The 19,955-nt window shown below is 43.7% G+C and overlaps 3 protein-coding genes and 1 long non-coding RNA gene across 4 annotated transcripts in view; 2 read left to right on the top strand and 2 right to left on the bottom strand.

Moving 5' to 3' along the window:
* The window catches only part of ABAT (4-aminobutyrate aminotransferase), a 54,427-nt gene extending 46,372 nt beyond the window's left edge, over positions 1–8,055 (top strand). The window contains exons 11-16 of the mRNA XM_062639392.1: positions 629–777; positions 1,611–1,748; positions 3,032–3,199; positions 3,921–4,067; positions 4,579–4,690; positions 5,884–8,055. Of these exons, the coding sequence (XP_062495376.1) occupies positions 629–777; positions 1,611–1,748; positions 3,032–3,199; positions 3,921–4,067; positions 4,579–4,690; positions 5,884–6,005 (836 nt within the window). The 3' untranslated portion in view covers positions 6,006–8,055. The remainder of the gene's footprint in view (positions 1–628; positions 778–1,610; positions 1,749–3,031; positions 3,200–3,920; positions 4,068–4,578; positions 4,691–5,883) is intronic.
* An 816-nt stretch (positions 8,056–8,871) lies between these two features.
* Positions 8,872–11,414, bottom strand: TMEM186 (transmembrane protein 186). Its single transcript, XM_062639398.1, has 2 exons — positions 11,284–11,414; positions 8,872–10,492 (listed from the first exon to the last, which is right to left on the bottom strand). The coding sequence occupies exons 1-2, from the start codon at positions 11,308–11,310 to the stop codon at positions 9,755–9,757; spliced, it is 765 nt and encodes a 254-aa protein (XP_062495382.1). The 5' UTR covers positions 11,311–11,414; the 3' UTR covers positions 8,872–9,754.
* Positions 11,315–18,520, top strand: PMM2 (phosphomannomutase 2). Its single transcript, XM_062639399.1, has 8 exons — positions 11,315–11,459; positions 11,743–11,854; positions 12,915–12,991; positions 13,848–13,939; positions 14,131–14,230; positions 15,227–15,302; positions 16,464–16,579; positions 18,362–18,520. Exons 1-8 carry the CDS (start codon positions 11,391–11,393, stop codon positions 18,464–18,466), a joined length of 747 nt encoding a protein of 248 aa, XP_062495383.1. The 5' UTR covers positions 11,315–11,390; the 3' UTR covers positions 18,467–18,520.
* Positions 15,510–16,467, bottom strand: LOC134174448 (uncharacterized). Its single transcript, XR_009968653.1, has 2 exons — positions 16,076–16,467; positions 15,510–15,762 (listed from the first exon to the last, which is right to left on the bottom strand). It is a non-coding gene; the product is annotated as an uncharacterized LOC134174448 (long non-coding RNA).
* Positions 18,521–19,955: the final 1,435 nt, after the last annotated feature.

The raw sequence follows: 19,955 nt of genomic DNA, 5'->3' as shown, positions 1-19,955 counted from the left end.
GCCTCCTCTCAGTGCTGCACTGTCTGAGAAGTGTTTTATTTTCCTTAGTCTCCTGTTTTCCATTAGAGAGGTGTAGACTTACTGAAGAACCTTGCAAGCCACACTAGTACTGAAACAGAGTGCTTGAGTGGCAGTGGGAATTAATGTTATATATATTATAATTATTTTCAGAAGGTCTCTTATGTTCATTCTGAATCTGACGTTTCTATCTGTACTAGTAAAAAAGTAACTTCTGGGTAAAATCACCACAACATGCACACAAGAAGTCACTAATTTTTGCCATCTTATATTGGCTCGATCCCTGTTGTAAACACATCACCCATTCTGAGCTTTGCAAGCAGTTGTATTTGGTCAGGTGAAACTCACCTCATCTAAGCACCCTTTTCACATTGACAGAGGTTCTCCTGTTCTTTGGCAACTGTGCATGTGGAACCTGACACTTAAAAGCTGGAGCAATTCACTAAGCTTAGCTAAACAAATTACCCAGTATTTCAGAAACTAAAGTAAAACCAGAGCAATTAGAGAATTCTACAGTCCTGGTGTGAGGCAGTTTTTCACCTCTGGGTAGCATTTTTCCTGTATTGTTCCTAGACAGGTATTACTTCAATTTTTGTTTTTCTGGGTTTAGGTTGCTTAGCTACAACTCACTCTAAAGCAATTCACAAATTGGACATTCCATCGCTGGACTGGCCTATTGCTCCATTTCCAAGGCTAAAGTATCCTCTGGAAGACTTTGTGAAGGAGAATCAACAGGAAGAAGCCCGTTGTTTAGAGGAGGTAAAAAAATTCCCTGGCAGCTTTGTAGCTTCTTTTTTTTTAAATAATGAATAGTATTAGTAGGATTAGCTGGTTTTCACTAGAAGACTGTTTTCAGGGGTTGGAGCAGCATGAGATTAAAGCAGCATTCACTGTTGTTTACTGTCCAGAGTTTGTCCCTGCCTTTCAGAGGAACAGCTAAGCTTACTGTGAGTTGGAGGTCTACATGAACCCTACCGAAGTGAAATACCACACGCAGGAGAAGTTCTGTGTATCACACTGAACCTGTCTGCCAGATCTTGCAAAGGGACGCTCGCAAAGAGCTAGCACAGTGTGTATAATCCTCTGCAAAGAGAACCTGGAACAGTGTTTTCAGGTTTTTCAGCTTTTCTGTGGTAGCCTTCTGGCTGTGGTCCTACCTATGGCTGCAGGGAGGGAGTGGGCAGGAATCTCTAGCCCCGGAGAGAAGAAAGGTGGCCAGAGCAGCGTTTAAGGGAGGAAAACTGTCTCCAGGTACCAGAACCATGTGACTGCCTGTTGGGCTTACTGGGATCCAGGATCTGCCACTTCCAGGGATCTCTTTTGAGGTGGTGGTGGGGAGCAAGGCATGGTGTGCCCTGTGACTGGAACTGAAATAGGGCACATTTTGGAGCACCACACAAACTACAGAGGGGTTGTGGTGCGCTGGGGGCACATTTTTCTTATGCAAACGTGCCAAACCTCAGGGTTCCTAACACCTTTATAGCCAGGAATGCCTCTGAAATGTTGAAGTTGTGTTGCTGAGACTTAACCTTTCTAGGAGGAAATGTACAAATTCCTGAAAGGCCAATGTACCATAAATGTCTGATTTACAGGTGGAAGACCTGATTGTAAAGTACAGGAAAAAGAAGAAGATTGTGGCTGGAATCATTGTAGAACCAATACAGTCAGAGGGTGGGGACAATCATGCTTCTGATGACTTCTTCAGAAAGCTACGGGATATTGCCAGAAAGGTAATCAAATATTTCACTGTTCACTCAGTGGTAGCTAAACATGCAAATACTTCTTGGTGTCTCCAGAGGCCCTCTCCCCTGCCTCAGTCAACCTGAGAGCCTCCAGGCCTCCTCACAGCAGTTGGGGTAGTTATGTTTGTGTATTCAGATACAGGCAGCCCCTTATCAACACAGAACATTCTCTTCCATTGGATGCACGCCTAGTGCTTTCTTGTAATGTCTGAGAGAGAAATTGCTCTGATTCATTAACTGTGGATTTCACAGTACTGTTCTCTGAATTATAACGGAAATTTGTTGAGGGGATTCAAACAATTTCAGAAGAGGCAGGTTTGGAAAAGGATGATATTTTGTTGACAGATTTGTTTTTAATTAAAAAAAAAAAGATGTTGCAGTAAAACAATGCAGATGTCTTGATACTTGGAAAGTGAAGTAACTTAGGAGTGATGGTACTCAGTAAGACTGACTCAGTACTTTTTTCACCCTCAAAACATTTGTGTGCTTACAGAAAGGGGTATAGATGATGTTTAGGAAATTCTGTTCTGCCACGAGAAAAAGCAGCTTTTCCCATAGTTAACAATTACTCATGCTGCAGTGATAGAATGAATGAGGTGAAGTGTGAAAAGGTTTGCCTTGTCTAAAACAAGATGCTGCCAAAAGTATTCACCTATTTTTCATTACCATATGATGACATAGCTTGATCTCCCTATCTCAAAGTTTCAGCAGAATGGTACTTCACATAAAAAACCACGTTGCTGGCTAAAATGGGCAGCTCTTTCAGCAGACACATCTGAAAAGGCAGATCTGCCAGGATCAGGTTAGACCCCTGGACTGAATGGATCATGCTGCTGGTATTGCCTTTACGCACAAATGCCTGACTCAGATTGGCAGCAGAGAATTCTTATTTAAAACAAACAAAAAAACAAACCTCCTAGAAATAATATTCTACTTCCCTCAGGGCTTTGAAAATGCCACCCAGGCTCTTCCCACATGTTTTCAGGTCTCCTCTAGAAAATGTCCAAGATTATATAAAACCATGTACTTTGTGAATTTAGGTAGAAAATATGTTTCTAGTGCCATTCAGAGACAAACAGCTGAATTTTTAATTGTGAAATCTAGTGCAGGGAGTGGTGTTGGGATGGGGGGTGAGGAAGGGAGGTTTGGAGCTGTGAAGGGAGAGGCAGGAGGGCTGTTGTAACTGGCTTATATTTATCTGTTCACTAAGGGAGGCATTTTTGGTTTGGAAAGGAGGGCTCATTCCCTGCTCTGTACATCTATCTCTACAGCATGGCTGTGCCTTCTTGGTGGATGAGGTGCAGACAGGATGTGGCTGCACAGGAAAATTCTGGGCGCATGAACACTGGGGCCTGGATGACCCAGCCGATGTGGTATCCTTCAGTAAGAAGATGATGACAGGAGGGTTTTTCTACAAAGAGGAGTTCAGGCCGAATGCTGTAAGATTTGTCAATGGAACGTGAACTTCATGCTAGCTGAAGACTCATTCACAAGTAACTGTAGTGGCCATGGAATGGACAAGCTTTCCTTCAGTAACACAGGTTCAGCTGGAGGGAGCTGCTATTTCATAGACACTTGCTTTGTGCTTCTACAAAAGTAGTTGTATCTTCGCTTTTATTCCAGTTGCTGTCAGTCACAAAGGTCATAAAGCTGGTGGGAGGGAGAGAACTGGGTTTAGCCTAATGAACTACCCTTCAGTACAAAATCCAACCACAAACTGTAGGGCAACTTGTTATCTTCAGAGCTTGTATGCCAGCGTTTTGGATTCTGTCAGTAAGATTTCTTCTTTGCATTAATGGCCCTTCAGATGCAATAAATGAAAGAAAGAAAAAAAAAAAAGGCAGGTGGAAGACCATAACGCTTGAATGTAAAACCTATATAGAGGATGATGATTTCCCTGTCATCTATAGCCACGTTTCAGTGAGATGTTAGAGCAGCAAGACAGAATGACCTGAATTTGTAGCATAAAGTAGTTGCCCTTTGTTTCTGCTCAGCAGGGCAGCTGTATGGTGCTTTTACAACAAAAAAGGGGGTTGGTGAGATGAATGCATGATTTTTCATACACCACGTTTGCTTTACCAGTTTGACAGCTTGCTTTTCTTTATTGTAGTGATTCGCCAGTTAATATATTTCACAATTCTCTTTCCACTCTTTCCCAAGCCCTATCGGATTTTTAATACCTGGCTTGGAGACCCATCCAAGAACCTTTTGCTTGCTGAAGTCATCAGGGTTATTAAAAGAGAAGACCTTCTGAACAACGCGACCCATGCCGGGAAAGCACTACTGACCGGGCTGCTGGATTTACAGGTAAACACCTGGAAGGATTAGAGATAAGAAGTTGAAATTTGCTCATCAGGTAGGACCTGACCTCATCTGCTTCAGACTCTTAGACTGAGGAACTCCAGCTTCAACTCTGGAGCCCCATGTGAGAAGGAAAATAAAGACAGGCATTTAAGGGTAGGCTCACAGATGCTTGCCTCCCAAAAGGCATTTTGCACAGGATAAACCCACATACTGTCTCTGCTCTCTCCACAACTCAAGGCACAGCAGGCAGGAGAACACAAAAAATTATAACCTTCGTCCTTTGGAGGGCCAGAATACAACTGGTACTACCAAAAAAGGTTACTCTTCTAAGAGAGGAGAATGGGGAAAAGAGCTTGCAGGTTGGGTGAGACATCGAGCCCCTGCAATAGCTCTGCTCCACTGTAGCGGCAGAGGCAGCAGGTTTCCATAGGAGGATGGTGGCGGAGCAGAGTTTGCCACCAGGTCCCCTCTGGGGCAGCAGCTGCCCTCCCTACTTCCTCACCTCTCTTTGCAGGCTCGTTACCCCCATCTTATCAGCAGAGTGAGAGGAAGAGGAACATTTTGTTCATTTGACACTCCAAATGATGCAACTAGAAACAAGTTAATTACAATAGCCAGGAACAAAGGTAAGAATGCTTGTGTGTGGATTAGCTTCAAGTGACAAGCAGTAGCGTATGTAATGTTTTAAATTTTGCTTTTTCCTATGGGGTATGTGTACTACAATTACAAACAAAACTGTACTTAACTTTTCTGGAAATACTTATATTTTCTAGAAACATCAGACCAGTCTGTTCCATGGTGTGCATTTACCTTTCTGTATAGGTCTAACATTGCTGAAGAGCTCTATCTAGGGCAGGAGTTTTTGTGACATCCCTTTCACATTCCTCTGCAGTGACCCTAGGTGCACCCAGCACACATTACTTCTAGACACAGATCAGGAAAATGAGAAGAAAGCTAATGTGTCACTCAGGAGAAAGGGAGGAAAAGATAGGAGTTTTATGGAATACGCAAGAGTGAAATACAATATGTTGCCTAAAATGGGCACAGATCTACACCTACATCCCTCTCTGACTACAGAGCTCATAACCAGCCGTAGAAAAGCCCAGGTATCTGAAGCCCAATGTGCCCTTTGAATTTAACTGTGTGCGGGCCCTGGGTTTGCTGCTGTCAGTTTCTGCTGTTACTCGTATTTCTTGAAGCAGGCATGATGCATCTAAACTATTGTGAAAGCACAATTTTAAAGACTGATTTTTTTTATTCTTGGAAACTAAGACAGCAGGGAGAGAAGGCAAGTGGTTTGTTTCATGGTAACCAAGGCTCTGACTAAAGGCAAGGCAAGCTCAGCTCTGTGCCATGGAGTTTTCAAAGAATTTAATTGATTCTGGGGTAAAAACAATAGCATGCACTTGAAGTACTGCAGGAAGTTGTTTGCCAGCACTGAGCTATTTTAATATTTAGTCATTAAAAATGAAGTAGCTTGCAATTTTGTTTTGAAGAAACCTATTGTGTCATTTTGTGGCACTGCGGTACTTAAGCAGTACAGCATGGCAGCTTTGAAGGCTCAGATGCTGTTGGAGCTCTTTCCACTGCTGTTTAGATTAGTCCCAACATTCCAGGTGTTTTAGCTACAGGCACCCACTGTGTGCTAAGTTGCTGTGCAGCTTGAGGCCCTTTTGAACCCCTGACTGTGTGCTGTATTGCTGTGTGGTTAGCAGTGATTTGGGGAGTTCTCCCAGCCCCTGCAGTGAAGTGAACCTCATTTTCTGGCTGTTTGGCAAGGATGGAAATGACTAGAGGACCTGTTCTATGCTTGGTTTAGGTGTTGTGCTGGGAGGCTGTGGTGACAGATCAATTCGTTTCCGTCCAACGCTGATCTTCAAGGATCACCATGCACACCTCTTCCTGAACATTTTCAGTGACATCTTAGCAAACTTCAAGTAAAAACAGTTCCCTCACACTGAACGCTATGAAATTAGTTTGCATTAATTCATGTCTTCTCTACTTACGAGATAAGTGTAAAGTCATAAACTAAGGTTTGTGTTCTGTCTTGTAATCCTGCCCAAGGCAAGCTGCTCCATGCAGACTCGACCCAGGCAGAGCATTGGTACTGGGCACCAGCAGGTACATGCAGCTGTCCCACACTGTGTGTTCGTAGATGCTGCAGCCCTCCATCTTCTGGCTTGGGTCATACTAATTGCAGAGTCCTCTCTACATTCATGGTCCTGACTATTTGATAGTCTAAATATGACCTGGTACAGTCTGTTTGCACAGGTAATCCTGGCACATTTACTCTTGTATCCAGAAGCAGCCGCAAGCCTGCCATACAGAAAGTGCCATTCTCTAATGGTAACTGGAATAAACCCAGTGTTTCAAGGAAAGCTTTGCTTTCCCACACTACCAAACACAGTGTTTTACAGTTTTATGTCCCTGAACTCCTGCCACACCAGCTGGATCAGGACACCATCAGCTACTCTCTGCCCAACTTTCAGTCTGCACACACACCACTTCAGAGGCACTAATGCACTCAGCCACATGTGCAGTGCTGTACATGCAACTCAAGGACTCATGCTTCTTCCCTTGTCCTAGATTTTAAAACTTTTGACTTCTCTTACAATCAGACTTGTGCAGAGAAGACTACACCTCGAGGTATCTCATTTGAGAAAGCTTAGAGAATCGTGTGAAGCACATTATTACCACCCCTCAGCAACCCAGAATGATTTGCTGCCATTTACCCCAAACCACACAATAGGCATTCATTTATCTGTTACACCTTTTACACAAATACTTGAGGCATTTTGGAAAACTACTAAGCAGAATTGCTTGATCTTGCCAGTTACCCGACGTGGGAGCCACTACAGTGAAGGCCTAGTCCTAACTGCACATCTGTAATACAAAGTACTTCTGTGTTTGTTCTAATAGTTTATTCTGTCATTGATACTTAAGAGATCTTCTAGAAGGCCACAGATCAAAAAGTGTCAACAGTTTGTCAATACATTTCTCCTCAGAGTTGTTTTGGATGTCTCTTTACCGTGTGCTCTTTGTTGTTTGCTTAAGGCTGACCTGAACTAGGTCTAGTGCCTTTTTTTCCCCCCCTTTTCTTGGCTAGCAAATATCTGCATTTTGCTTAATAAGTTTAACTTTACGTTGTGCGCCAAAAAACAGGGACCACAGTGGACTTTAAAGCTGCTCTATTATGATCTGGCCACAATTTTTAAGAACATAATGAGACAGAGCATTAAAATACCTACACATTTAATACAACTACCAAAATATGAGAGGTTTCTTACCTGCTTTGAGAAGTATTAATTGTGGTTTTCCCTTTTTATTTCTTGAGTGCTGGTAATGGGAAACCCCAGTACACTCACTTCTGCTAGCCTAAAAACAACGGTATTTCTGTAAACCTCTGCAGAAACAGGAATCCTGCCACCAGCTGGTCAGAACCTGAGCAAGTTTTTGAACAGAGGTTGCAGAAATCTGGGGGGAAGGACTTGTAAACTGGTGTTCAGCACAACCTCATTGTCATTGCTGTCCTTGTAAGTGTATTATCAACAAGACGAAAGTCAAACTGAGAACTGTATTTGACAGCATTTTGGGAATTAGTTTGTTTAACATATCAGTGCAGTAGTTTTAGTAAATGTCTCTAGCAAGTCTTGTACTTTTACAGAAGCAAGGGTCCAGTAATTTGAAGTCTTACCACATCTTCACTTTTATTATGAATACTCTAGGTGTTTTTATAATTTTTACTGACACTCAGTAACTGTATAATTGTGTACAACATGTTGATGAAATCATGTTAGAGAATAACTTAGGAAGCACTGCAGCTGAAGCATATAAAGTTACTAATGTTTACAGCATCCTGTGGACAGTGCCAAATAGATGTTGAAACAAATACTTAACTACACTTCATGGTGTAACTAGTAACTGTACACAGATTCATAACAAATGACATCTCGTGTAATCAATATTCTTAAATAAAATATTTATAATGGAACTTCTCCAGGCTTTTCATTTTACACCTAGTACCTTCCTAAACTGAAGCACTGGTGCATATTAAATATATTCTATTGAAAATAAGCCTTAAAAAAACATGATGCGTGCTTACAGTCTGCTGTATTTTGCTGCAGTGGTGTTTTAGCCATGGAACATTTCTCTTTTTGCTACTGCTTTACCATACAGTGTCAGCCAAAATTTAAAAGGATGGAGTTTCCATGAGGAAAAGTTCAACACAAATCAACAGTAAATCAGGGTTAGCCCACGCAGTGACACTGCATTTTTACTTACCTGCATCTGCTGATCCACCAAGAGATGCAAATTTCAATATGTATGAGGAAGTCACAGGGAGAAGAGCACTCCAAATGTCTCTGTGAGTGAGGGTCAGCTTATTTGCTGTGAATTAACAGCTAGAAGAGCAGTGTAAGGAGTTCACTTGCTTATGGCAGCTCAGCAAGTGAGCAGATGTGGCTTTACATCCTGCTCCTCATTTCTACTGGTTTGGTTTGCAAAAGGAAGAATCATGCCAACAACTATGGAATTAGACCACTGACGCAGTGTACTGTGTCACAGACACAGGTACTCAGCCCTGCAAGCATAACGGAATACAAAGCACACATTTCCAACCTTAATTCAACACTGCTTTCAGATGCCATACTTTTTTTGTTTCCTTTCAGGTAAACTCAGACTGGGGGAATAGGGAGTGAAAAGGGTATTTGGCAAAGGAGCTTTTGATGTTAAAATACGCCCAAATGGGTAAACACATCAAGGATATATAGTAACCTTCACAGAAGACAGCTTCGTTCACAGTACAAGATAATTTTGGTAACATTTACTGAAGTTTTTGCAACTCTTGTTACAGCACTGATTAAATGTTAGTCACAAAACAAACACAAACATGAGTATGTGCAAAGCAGGTCAGTCAAATTTTCAGATGATCATGAGGATCCAAAGTGAATAAAGGCTCTCAGGCTGTCCTTGTAATCCACAGCATCACAGTTTACAGTTTAGGTATGTTTTCCCTTTGTTTCTATGAGAAGCCCCTGAAATACCACCCCAATCAGTACCTCACCCTTACACCTGAATTGTCCATGTGTCTTGCAACATGTTTTGCCCCATTATGTTCATGTCCTGGAAGACCTTGCCAAGGGACCCTACACATTGCATCCAGCATTGTATGCTGCTCCTCCCAGTCACCCCAATTTCATTAATGCATGAGCACGTAGCTCGCTGACATCCAGCACTGTTGAATGTATGTACATAGGAGTTTTAATTTCAAGAGGCTTCCTAGACAAACTGGAATGTGCTGAAAGAGACAACTAATTGAGGCTGTCCTGGTGGCACTTCAAGAGTTTTCCCTGTTTCAGAGGCCAGCGGGAACAGCTGGGGTCAGCAGTAGTAATTAATACAGCCTCCCACTGCACCTTCCAAGTAGGGCACTTTAGACTGAACTGCTGGTGACAGTGCACCAGGCACGTCACTATCTGACATGGAAGAGACACTGCTCATACCTTAAACAAGCTACAAAGCCACTTAATCCAGTGGATTGCTCTTTATCATTGCTACTTTCTACACCGAGTGCACTTACCAGCTAGCTTTGCATAGGAAAATGACAGATGTCACTTTGGTAGTTAAACTTCACAGAAGAATAAGCACAATGAACATGCAACAAGGAAAATCACTGGAAATTAGTTGCTGTATCACTCAGGTTCTCCAAATATTTGCATAAACTTCTGTCTGTCTACAATCTGGCCAAACCTAAGTGTAAAATATAAAACGTCTGTACTGTTATAGCGTTTGAACTGGAGAAGCAGCTCCCCTTTGCTATCTCCAACTTCATCCAGAGGTATCACTGTCTCTAGGGGACAGTAAATGTCATTCCGTCTTCCCCAAAACGTCAAGTGGGCCACTTTAACCGTACGGCCAGTTTCACTTAAGTACATTAATCCAATAATTCGTCTGAAAAAGTAGCTCATACCATACAGCATTGCACCAGCAAAGAATGCGATGCTAGCTGTATACAAGAAGATACCCTGAGAAACCTGGTCTTGCAGGTAGAGGTAGCAGACAGGCGGCAGCATGAGCAGGGTGGTGCCGGTCTGCAGCAGCTTCAGTCGGGACAGCATCCGGCAGTACTTAATCCCTGGGAACCTGTACACGAGCTTGAACTCTTCTGCTTTCCCATCTGCTGCCTTTTGCCTGACCACAGCAGTGGGGGGCAAGTGGCACAGACAGGCAGACGGCTCTCGCTGTCTCCCAGGATAATTATTAACTCCATTAATGTGCTGGTTTTGTGACTGCAAACGTGCCCATGGACCACAGAACCAGGGCAGGTGCGCATCCTCCTTTTTCCATGACTTCGTCCAGAGCTCCTTTTGTAGACATCTCCCAAAAGCTGGTGCCATGCAGGTCTTAGTCCTAATTCCGCAGAGCCTAGCCTATAAGGAAACATTCCCACAGGTTATCATTTGAGCTGTCCTTAGGACCAAATCCCCTTCAGCACAGTCTGCTCCTCAGGCACCCAAGGACAGCAAGCAACAGCCCCAGCTGACTGTAACCTTGTACTTAAAACCAGCGTTATGTTAGGAAGCTGGTATTCATGCCTGCAGCCGAGGAGGAAAAACACTTTTGGTAACAGCTGATACCAGAGCCAGCTCCCTGAACACAGCCTCACGGCATCTCTGCCTGTGTCTTTGAGCAACATCCAAGCAAAAGCACCAGCACCACAGGCTGCCTCTAAGCAAAGAGGGTAAGAGAACGTGGGGCTGCTAAATAATCACTTCAGTGACAATTCCAGGGCAACAGAAGAGTTAACCACACTGGAGCAGAGCAAGGGCCGCGCCGCAAGAAGGCCCTGAGCAACACGAGGAACGTGCGGGACAAGCCAAGATAAAGGCAGGAGAGGGAGCTCCCGCGCTGCCCTCACGCTGGCACATGCTCGCTACCGTTCCTGCAAGGACGCGAAACCACGCGGACAGCAACGGGCACGGCCCGAGGGCACCGCTCCAGAGCCCGCCTGCACCTCGGGGGCGGGAGGCCGGCGGCAGACACCGCGGCTTCACTCCTCACTGAGGCGGCCCAGACCCGTTGCGGGCGCCTCACAGGCGGCACCGCTCCCCCCGCGCCCGGGAAGGGAAAGGAGAAAAGGAAAAGGAAAAGGAAAAGGAAAAGGAAAGGGAAAGGGAAAGGGAAAGGAAAGGGGAAAGGGTTAACGGAGCACCCCGCTCACCACTGCCATTGCCACAGCACCCCACATGCGCCTGCGCCACAGCGTCCGGGGCGGAGCATGTCCCCGCTTCCCGTCGTGCCCCACGTCTGGCGGGCTAGGCCGTTGCCATGTCGGCGGCGGAGCCCTCCGTGCTGTGCCTGTTCGACGTGGATGGCACCCTCACCGCGCCGCGACAGGCGAGTGCTCCGCGCGGGGCGCGCTGGGGCGGGCACACCGGGCAGACCGCTTCGGCTCCCGGCGGGCACGGGCCGCTCCTCAGGGGCTGCCAGCCCCGAGGGAACACCGCGTTCTGCACCCGCTCTCCGCAGTGCTCCATGTGCTAGCTGCCGTTTAAGGCGAAACACCGTACCCTTTTTAAAGATCCGCACGGCGCGGCTGGTGTAATCGTTGCTGTGAACTGGCGGTGCCGGTGTGACGGTAAGGACGCCCACAGAGAGCTTGTTTTGTTTCGGCACTTAGAAAATCACGGCGGAGATGGCGGCGTTCCTGCAGGAGCTGCGGCGGAGGGTGAAGGTCGGAGTGGTGGGAGGCTCCGACTTCGAGAAGATCAAGGAACAGCTCGGGGATGACGGTGAGGACAGCGGCGGCAGCCCGGGCGCGGGAGGCTGCGGAGGTTGAGCGTAGTTAACCCTGTCCGTGGTCCCGCCGCGCTGCTCGCGCTGCCTGGCTTTGCTGTGTCACGCTCGGGCTTTGAAGTGCCACTCACAGGCGTTTAGAGAGCGCAGGCTGTGATTGCGTTTGCAGGCACCTCGGTATCTTGTTCAGGGGCTGTTACCAACAGTGACATCCTGGCTCGGTGACAGTACCGTGGGAGGGCGTTTGTGCACCGTGGAATTCCATGCAGAACAGGTACAGGTGCAGGATGCTCAGCTGTGGAGCGCTTCCCTGAGGATCTCGGTTTGTTCACTGCAGGGTTCTGATGCAGAGATGTACTCTCGGCTTCAGTCCTTTGAGAGGCATTTCATTTTCTGTATATAAGGCGGCCTTTAATGGTCTTTATTTAACTGATGACACAAATATGCCTTTGGTAATGCCCAAGTAATGCAGAATTTGTTTGACTTACAAGTGCTCTCCAATAAGCCATATCATCATAGAATCATCAGACTCAGACTGGTTTGGGTTAGAAGGGACCTTAAACTCATCCAGTTCCAACCCCCTGCCATGGGCCGGAACACCTTCCACTAGAGCAGATTGCGCCAAGCCCTGTCCAACCTGGCCTTGCACCATAGTGAGACCCTCACAGGTCTGACATCTGCTGCAAATTAGTAACACTGAGAAAGCAAACCTCAGAGGGTAGTACTTGACGTGCTCTCTGTGTGCCAGGCTTTTGTAATGTTTGAGGTGTTAAGTCACTTTCTTATCATGTGATGCAAAGAGGCATATTTGCAGGAGAGGAAGAGCCTTTAAGCAAACCCACAGGCTTCATGTGATTTGAGGTGTGTGCTAATCGTGGAGTAAAATGAGAGTGACTTTGATCTCATGTTCACTGTTATGTTGCTGAGTCTTTCATTCTGTATGATCTAATGTTTGCTGGATTTTAACCTATTTAATACAATTTAACCTATTTAATACAATTCAGCATTAGACATACAGTGGAAGTGATAAGTTACTGTCTTTTTGTTTGGTTGTAGTGGTTGAAAAATTTGACTACGTTTTTCCAGAAAATGGCCTTGTAGCTTACAAAGATGGGAAATTCTTGTGCAAACAGGTAAGGGAACTTACCAGTGACATGGAAGAGACATTTTCTAAACAAAACCTTGCTTTGTGGCTACAGTGCAGTCCCTTATCCTTCTAAGGCCAGTGTGGCTGCTGTTCTCACGTGTCATCTCTGTAACAGATCACAGAATCACAGAATGGTTTGAGTTGGAAGGGACCTTAAAGCTCATCCAGTTCCAATCCCCTGCCACAGGCAGGGACACTTTCCACTAGACCAGGTTGCTTAAAGCCCCATTCAAGCTGGCTTTGAACCCTGCCAGGGATGGGGCACCCACAGCTTCTCTGGGCAACCTGTGCCAGCGCCTCAGCACCCTCGCAGGGAAGAACTTCTGCCTAAGAGCTCATCTCAGTCTCCCCTCTGGCAGGTTAAAGCCATTTCCCCTTGTCCTGTCCCTACAGAGCCTTGTCAAAAGCCCCTTCCAGGTTTCTTGTAGCCCCTTTAGGCTACAAAAAAAGGCTCTCAGATCTCCCTGGAGCCTTCTCTTCTCCAGGCTGAACGAGCCCAGCTCTTTTGGCCTGTCTCCAGAGCAGAGGTCTCCAGCTTTCTAGTCATCTGGCTTCCATTTGGCACTCTGATTCATGTAATGACAGTCTGCACCTCCAGCTTTATTCTTTCTTCTTTATTCATATTGAATAAGAGTTTGGTGCTATGGTTTAAAAAAGCGAGGTAAACAAAGAGAAAAATGAGACCCTTCAGTTAGCACCACGTGTGCATCAACTGAGAGCTACTTATTGAAGGCATGTTCCTTTGTGGTATTAACTGTGCCAGATTATACAATATCTGTGTTTTCCATGACTTGTTTTTAGAATCTCTAATTCTGGACCTTGATTGATGTTTATTTGGTTAGAGCATTCAGGGGTACCTGGGCGAAGACATACTTCAGGATCTGATCAACTACTGTCTGAGTTACATTGCGAAGATTAAACTGCCAAAGAAAAGGTATGTGTGTACACACACCAGTGTCACTATGTTCTGTGTGCTATAGTGTTGAACATCCATGTGTAAAGTAGGCTGCTCGGCAAAAAAAATAATGATCCTGTTAGGTTTGGAATTAAACCAAAGTTCATTGTAATACTCGGTATTTTGACCAATTTTTCATCTATTTTCTGTCTCAACCAATTCTTTTTCAGGGGCACTTTTATTGAGTTCCGAAATGGGATGTTAAATGTGTCCCCCATTGGAAGAAGCTGCAGCCAGGAAGAACGAGTTGAGTTCTATGAACTTGATAAAGTGAGTTACAACTCTTGAAAACTATCCAGCTCTTCTGGAAGAGGTAGTTATGGCCAGGTTATGAGATTTAAAAAGCTTTTGTACTTTGTGCCTTTCTAATTTTTCTTTTCATTTTAACCCTTTCCATGTGGTTTAACCAACTTCTCCGTTCAGATTTCAGGAAATCAACAGTACTTTGTTTGTTGCACTAGCGAACAATGGTTACTTGCAAAGGGATGGGTTTGGCTGAACTATATCCAGAGTACCAAACATCCTACTTCTGCAGGGTGCTCCTGAAAAACCCTCTCAGAGATAAAACCATACTTATGTGGAGTGCTCTTTAGGATACCAACCTATATCCATGCAAATCAAAGAAACTATTCCGTTTCTTGTCAACTCTTTAAAGCCTTTTAAAGCAGAATTTAAAATCTGAGGCCAAACTCTTCACCATTTATTCTCCTTTGCACACAGCTAAGTGAATCTGAGCTGTGGTATCAGAGTTCTGTTCCCTGCTACACTGTCACAACTGTTTCGGACCCAACACAAAGAGTGAGATTCAGATCCTCAAAAGAAGACTTTGCCTGAGTCTCAGTTAATGGATGCTGAAAGATACCCAAGCCCAAAGCATTCTGAAAACATCCATATACTCCCATTTTTGCAGTATATGGCATCAGAAGATTAACACCAGTTTTGAGACTTCCTATGCCCCAGTCTCCCCGTGTGTAAAACTGAATTTTACCAGGAGTTAAAGCATACTTCCTTGGCATTCTAAGATTTTCAGCTAGAAAAGTAAATAACACGGCATCTAAATGAAATTTTGCTCTCATTTTTGACAGGCTGGTAACCAATTAAAGTGGAAATATTCTCAGCGTGCTTTCAGTGATAATAAAATGTGGCTCTAGCACACTAATCCTGATTAATCAGACCTTTGGATGTTTTTGGGGTGGTCTTTTGGGTTATCTTTTTATTGATGAATTAATACAGATGTTTGGTTTTGTTGTGCATTTTTTTTAACAGAAGGAACATATAAGAGAGAAATTTGTAGCTGATTTACGAAGAGAATTTGCAGGAAAAGGCCTCACGTTTTCTATAGGTATCGTATTAAAAGTCATTTAAAATGTCATTTAATTTAAATGTCACTTAGTATATGTCATAGCCATAAGAGGGTATGACTTCTCTCATGTATGACAGGTCTCTCTCTGGGGGTGGCTGCAGGCAGCATGCAAGACTAAGCCTCTTTTTCCTCTTAGGCTTTCATGTGGTACATTTTAATTGAAGTCCATCAACAGAGATAATGTCATTGCTTGTCATCAGTTCATTGTCTTTTATTGTCAGTTGGGTGACTGATTCTGCTCATTTTGAAGCAGGTTACATGCTTCTGATTAGTCAGAGTTGTTTCTGCGAATCAATTTGGATCAGAAATGCTCTATCAGTACTGTTCCAGTAGCCCTTGGTTCTTCAGCTCTGTAGCTTTGTGTAAGAAAGAAATTCCAAAAGAAGTGCAGTCTTAAAGGTAAAAGTGATATAATGGGGAATTGCTTTTCCATGTGTTTCTTTTTCCCTCCCTTTCCCCCAGTATATTACCACATTCTTGCCATTTATTATTTTTCAGAATTATAAAAAAGTATGGTTGCTATTAGTGCTGTGGTGTGGAAACACTGAGGCAGAAATTAACTGCAGTATGGCTCTCCTAAAGCATGCTGTAAATACTCTTGACACCTGCTTCAACTGGAAATGATGCTTTTACGCATGGGTAAAGCCCAAGGATTTGGAACTGAAACATTTGTTGTTCTGCCAGGCTGTGTTAAAAAAGCTAATTTCCTCCTTTTTGTATTCTGAAGCTTTAGCAAGTCTTTTGCGTAAGACCTTATGGCTGTACATAGACCAATCACTGTATTCAGTCACATAGTTTCTTTCAAAAGTTAAAAAGATTAAATGTAATTTTTAAATAAAGGTTCAGTTTTGGGAGTCATGAGTGCTTGGGAACATGCTAAGACTTTCATATTTATTTAATGGGTAAATAATAACCTGTAAATCACACCTAATAACTGATATCCTATAGAACACTTGCTGTAAGACTTAACTCCAAGGTCTTATCTCTGACTTCTGCAGAGCTCCCTCTACCAAAAATGTGACCCAGTTTAGGTTTTCTCACTTGCTCTTCCCTCAGGAATGTGTTCTTATAGTAAAACATTAACAAAACAAACAAATTATAACAACACATTAACAACAGCTTGGTTCATGTCTGTCCTAGGAGGCCAGATAAGCTTCGATGTGTTCCCAGATGGCTGGGATAAGCGGTACTGCTTAGGAATCGTTGCCAATGATGGATACAAGACCATTTATTTCTTCGGAGATAAGACTATGCCAGTGAGTGTACTGTTTTGTGTGTATATTTCAGAGCTTTTCTTTTAAAGCACAAGCACTGTGGGTTATAACCAATTGACAGGAATTGAAGTCAGAATATAAACGTATGTCTGTGTTTACCTCATTGTGGGTTACTGGTCAGCGCAGTGCTGGGACACAGCTGTGTCACTTCTGTTTCCTGAAGTGAACACCATGTTCTTGACAGACTTAATAGAGTTTCATTTTAAATTGAACTTCTGTAATTCTGTTAAAAACCTAGGTGACATGACTGTATAAAACATTATCAAGTTTGGTTATTGTAGATTGATGGTTCTTGTTGGCTGGTGTTTATTAAACATTGATTTTTCCATTGAATTTAATACTGTTCCTTTGCTAACCACTCTGTCTCCACATTGAGAAGCTGAAATTACACATAACCCCTGTCCCTAGGCATTGGGCTGAGCTAAACACCTCTGCAGGGCAAGTTAGAGGCTTTTCTAAACAGTGAGCAGAGACCTATCTAGAGCCAGTGAATGCAACGGCAAGCACAAGGGTGAAAGGAAAGTTGTCTGAGCATGGCTGAGGGATGGTGTCAGGCTAAGATTTAGCAGAAAAGGCTTAGTTTTATAGGAACTTACAATTTTTGTAAGTTACAAAGAATTTTATAGCTTTATAAACAGGCCAAATTTTACAAGAAAAAGAAGCTTTAAAGGGTTTTTCCCCCCTTGAAATGAGCTGCAAAAGTAATCACCTGCCCCTCTGGCACAGAGCTATGGACAGTTGATTTTAAACCCCTGGAAGTGGCAGTGCAGCATTTAAAGAGTTTGGAAGTAGCCAGAGCTGCTGCTGCCGCACTGGGAAGCCACGTGGTAAACAGTTTACAAACATTAGGAAACTGCTTCCTGTGATGCATGAAGCTGCAGCTTCCACGGGGCCCTGCTCATGCAGGTGCCTCTGGCTTTGCTCCCTGCGCCAGCTGTGAAAGGACGGTTAATGTATCCCGTGATCTGAAACCAGTTACAAATGTCACATCAGACCAGTAGCCACAAGGCCAAAACATTACTGCAATAGCAAAAGTTCAAGTCTTAATAATGTATAACTAAAAGGAAAGAAGACCAAGTTGGAAGGAAGAGGACAATGCAAAAGAAGTTAAAAATACCATGTGCTGGTATAGTGTCCTGTAACAAGCTTTACACCCTGGTATTAACAAGTAAACAATTTCTAAAAGTCAATTACACAAAACTATAAACAGAGGTAAAGTTCTACTCTTTCTTTACCAGTGCTAATGTGCAGGGCAGGAAGCTCTCATGCAAGTGTGTGGTGTTCAGCTGAAGGTTTGGCAGAGCTGTGCTATAAACACATCATACAAAAATCTCACACTGGAGGTTGGCAGGTTTTTAGTTTTCTGGAAGACATCTTAGACATGACAGTGTTACCAAAGAAAGGTTTTGGTTGGAAGGGACTTTAAAGCTCATCCAGTTCCAACTCCCTGCTACAGGCAGGGACACCTTCCACTAGACCAGGTTGCTCCAAGCCCCGTTCAACCTGGCCTTGAACACTGCCAGGGATGGGGCAGCCACAGCTTCTCTGGGCACCCTGTGCCAGTGCCTCAGCACCCTCACAGAGTTTTTTCCCAGTATCTAATCTAGTTCTCCACTCTGTCAGTTTAGAGCCATTCCCCTGTGTAAAAAGCTCCTTCTTTCCATGGTTTCCTTTGCGTGTCCCCTTTCCACCCCAAGTCTGTGACTGCACATTAAGTTAAATAGAATTAAATCCTCTTCTGCCTTTTTCCTCATTTGTTTTCAGGGAGGGAACGACTATGAAATTTACACAGACTCCAGAACAGAAGGCCACAGTGTCACATCCCCACAGGATACAAGAAGAATCTGTGAAGAGCTCTTTTTTAAATAAAAGACTTTTAGGATTCACACTGATAAAATGGTTAAGACACGCTAATAACTCAAATCCGTCTTCCTGATGTATGTTTTTTTGTAATTGGTCATGAATAGCAAGTGCTTTGCGGGGCAGTCATGACTGAAGGGAAGTACGTTGCTGCTCAGTGGTAGAATACAGCAGAGCTCATTGAGTACCATCCTTTCCCTGTGCCCATTCACACAGGTACTTTGTTTTCTTTCTTGTTGATTGTGGGTTTTGGGCTGGGTTTTAAGACATCAGTAAACTTCCTTAGCTAACTAATTACATTGGGGGGGATAATCTGATCTGTGATCTCAAAATTAGCCTGCAAGGCTTTGTCCCTTGTTTTTATTAAGATGCTATTTAAAAGATGAATGTTTTAGAGTTGGTTGGGGTTTTTTAAATACTACCTTTTGCTATAAAATCATGAATTACATGGCAGATGTGATTTTCTTGTTTAAAACTGGGAGATGAGTAAAAGAGAGGTGTTCTTTCTCTCTGCGGCTAGGAAGACAGAACTGCATGGTCGGAACATGCGGTTCTACCACCATTGGAACAGCTGTCACTGCCACATTTCTGTCACTGATTAACATTCCTGATAGGACATTAAGGGTAGGTGAGATTTTAGTACTAAGGACAGTGATGTAAACTCTGTTAAATTTCAAGTTGAAGCATGACAATCTGTAACTGTTAATACTGCTTGTCACATCTGGCATTAGGAAAGCAATCTTGTTTAAAACAGTTTCCTTTAGTAAAGGAGAATAAAAATCTCATAACGAAAAATTACTATTTCAATTTGTCATTTTGGCAAACAATATATGTAAAGCAGACCTGTTGTGTGCTGTCTGTCTGCACAGAGAAATGATTGACTTGAATCTTTCCAAGTTTATGTGATACTTATGCAATAAAAAAGGGGAGAACACCCATCTTTATGTACAAACTATAATCCCGAGGGTTTACAGAACAGGTGGGGGAGCTGCATTGCCCTTCTGCATGGGAACTGTCTGTCTTCACCCTTTTCATGTGCCTACTTCCAGAGTAACTGAGTCTCAACCATTTCCATGGGAGCAGACTTCAGGTCAGAACCACCTGTGGTGCCCAGAGGCTCTGTAAAGGTGGCCAGATCTTAGCAGCTGCTGCTTTGTGTGAGTGCGCTTGGGAAGTATCTGAGGGTTTGGTTATGCTGCTGCATGGTTGTATCCTGTATTTGTAGGATGTTACCTGTGCAAAATACCCTGTGCAGGAACAAACACAGATTTGTTCTCAGCCTCAAATATCACACACATCACCTGTGTGCACATAACCTGCATGTTTGAATGGTAAAAGCTTGCTAGTGGGTCTTTGTCCTGGGTTCAGCAGTAGCAGTCATTTTTCTCCTGCTTGGTAGCTGGTGCAGTGCAGTGTTTTGACTTTCAGCTCTGGAACAGAGCTGATAACACTGATGTTTTAGTCTGACCAAGGACTTTGTGAGCCTCATGCTCTGCCA

This window comes from Pezoporus occidentalis, unplaced genomic scaffold (assembly GCF_034315485.1).
Source record: "Pezoporus occidentalis ecotype Australia unplaced genomic scaffold, CSIRO_AGI_Poc_V1 ctg60, whole genome shotgun sequence".
Lineage (NCBI taxonomy): Eukaryota > Metazoa > Chordata > Aves > Psittaciformes > Psittacidae > Pezoporus > Pezoporus occidentalis.
Note: the sequence above shows the minus strand (reverse complement) of the source record. Positions and strands in the feature narration are given on the sequence as shown.

Excerpts from the sequence above, each read along its gene's own strand:
- PMM2 (XM_062639399.1), top strand. The coding sequence starts at position 11,391 with ATGTCGGCGGCGGAGCCCTCCGTGCTGTGCCTGTTCGACGTGGATGGC. Across the intron at positions 14,231-15,226 it reads AGTTCTATGAACTTGATAAA|AAGGAACATATAAGAGAGAA; the intron begins GTGAGTTACAAC and ends TTTTTTTAACAG. Across the intron at positions 15,303-16,463 it reads AGGCCTCACGTTTTCTATAG|GAGGCCAGATAAGCTTCGAT; the intron begins GTATCGTATTAA and ends TGTCTGTCCTAG.
- TMEM186 (XM_062639398.1), bottom strand. The coding sequence starts at position 11,310 with ATGTGGGGTGCTGTGGCAATGGCAGTG. Across the intron at positions 10,493-11,283 it reads GTGCTGTGGCAATGGCAGTG|GCTAGGCTCTGCGGAATTAG; the intron begins GTGAGCGGGGTG and ends GTTTCCTTATAG.